The sequence below is a fragment of the Neopelma chrysocephalum genome, unplaced genomic scaffold, assembly GCF_003984885.1.
Source record: "Neopelma chrysocephalum unplaced genomic scaffold, ASM398488v2 Primary Assembly neopelma1_59, whole genome shotgun sequence".
Taxonomy (NCBI): Eukaryota; Metazoa; Chordata; class Aves; order Passeriformes; family Pipridae; genus Neopelma; species Neopelma chrysocephalum.
This window is the reverse complement of record NW_020897714.1, coordinates 22340776-22341724: the sequence shown is the minus strand read 5'-3', so window position 1 is coordinate 22341724 and position 949 is coordinate 22340776. Positions and strand designations below refer to the sequence as shown.

The 949-nt window shown below is 73.7% G+C and overlaps 1 protein-coding gene across 2 annotated transcripts in view; it reads left to right on the top strand.

Annotated features, from left to right (window-relative positions):
• The first annotated feature begins 584 nt into the window (after positions 1-584).
• Positions 585-949, top strand: part of CHST11 (carbohydrate sulfotransferase 11) — a 160593-nt gene continuing 160228 nt past the window's right edge. Inside the window, exon 1 of one of the 2 annotated variants that reach the window (XM_027680441.1) lies at positions 585-752. In XM_027680441.1, the coding sequence (XP_027536242.1) occupies positions 650-752 (103 nt within the window). In that variant the 5' untranslated portion in view covers positions 585-649. Of the gene's footprint in view, positions 768-949 lie in introns of both variants that reach the window. The other variant, XM_027680440.1, reaches the window with a different exon arrangement.

The following is a 949-nucleotide window of genomic DNA, read 5'->3' as shown; positions in this document are numbered from 1 at the left end:
AGTTGGTGTTTACACCGGCTATAAATACGAACAGCTCCCGGCCGGGACAGCGCGGAGACAGGACGGCAGCGACTGTCTGTGACATAACCTCTGGGGCGAGGGAACACTTGGAAGGTGGCATTTAGGGTTAGCAGAGTGACAGGCACCACCAGAGTGGGAGATGAGGATTTCTCCGCACAAACCGGGCGCGGGGCAGAGCTAGGCGGGGGCGGTTGCTCCTGCCCGGACCTCGAGCCCCTGAAGAGGGCGAGCGTGACCCCGAAGTGGTCAAGTTCACCGGCAGCGCCGGCAACCCCCGTCCGCTCGGGGCCGGGACAGACCGGGAGGTGCCGGGGCGCGTCCCTGCAGCCGCGTCCCCGCCCGTCGCCACCGCCGCCGGGCGGGACCATCTCTCCCCCTGCCGCGGGGGGGGGGGCGCGCTCCGCCCCGGCTCCCCGCCTGGCCCGCCTCCCCCCGCGCGGCGCAGAGCGCCCCTCCGCCTTGCGCGCGGCGTGGTCCCGCCCAGCGCAGGCATTAACGCCCCCCGTGCGGGGCGCGGGCGCCCGGGCATCCTCCGGCGGCAGCTCCGCGGAGCGGGGCGGGCGCGGAGCGGCTCCCAGCGCCAGCCGTGCGCGCTCCGCCGCCCCTCTCTGCGCCGCCGGGCAACGCCATGAAGCCGGCGGTGCTGGAAATAATGAGGATGAACCGGGTGTGCAGGATGGTCCTGGTCACTTCCGTGGGCTCCTTCATCCTCGTCATCTTCTATTTCCAAAGTATGTTGCACCCAGGTAGGGCACCGGCACCGCAAAACCGCACCGGCATCGCCGGCCCCGCGGAGGGCAGCGCCCGCTCGCTGCCCGCCCCGCTCTCCGCCGGCGCAGGTGGCGGGCGCCCCGGGAGCCCTCGGTGGCTGCCGCCGGCCCCGGCTCTCGTCCCCCGGCGCCGCTGCGGCAGGCGCGGGGCTCGGCGG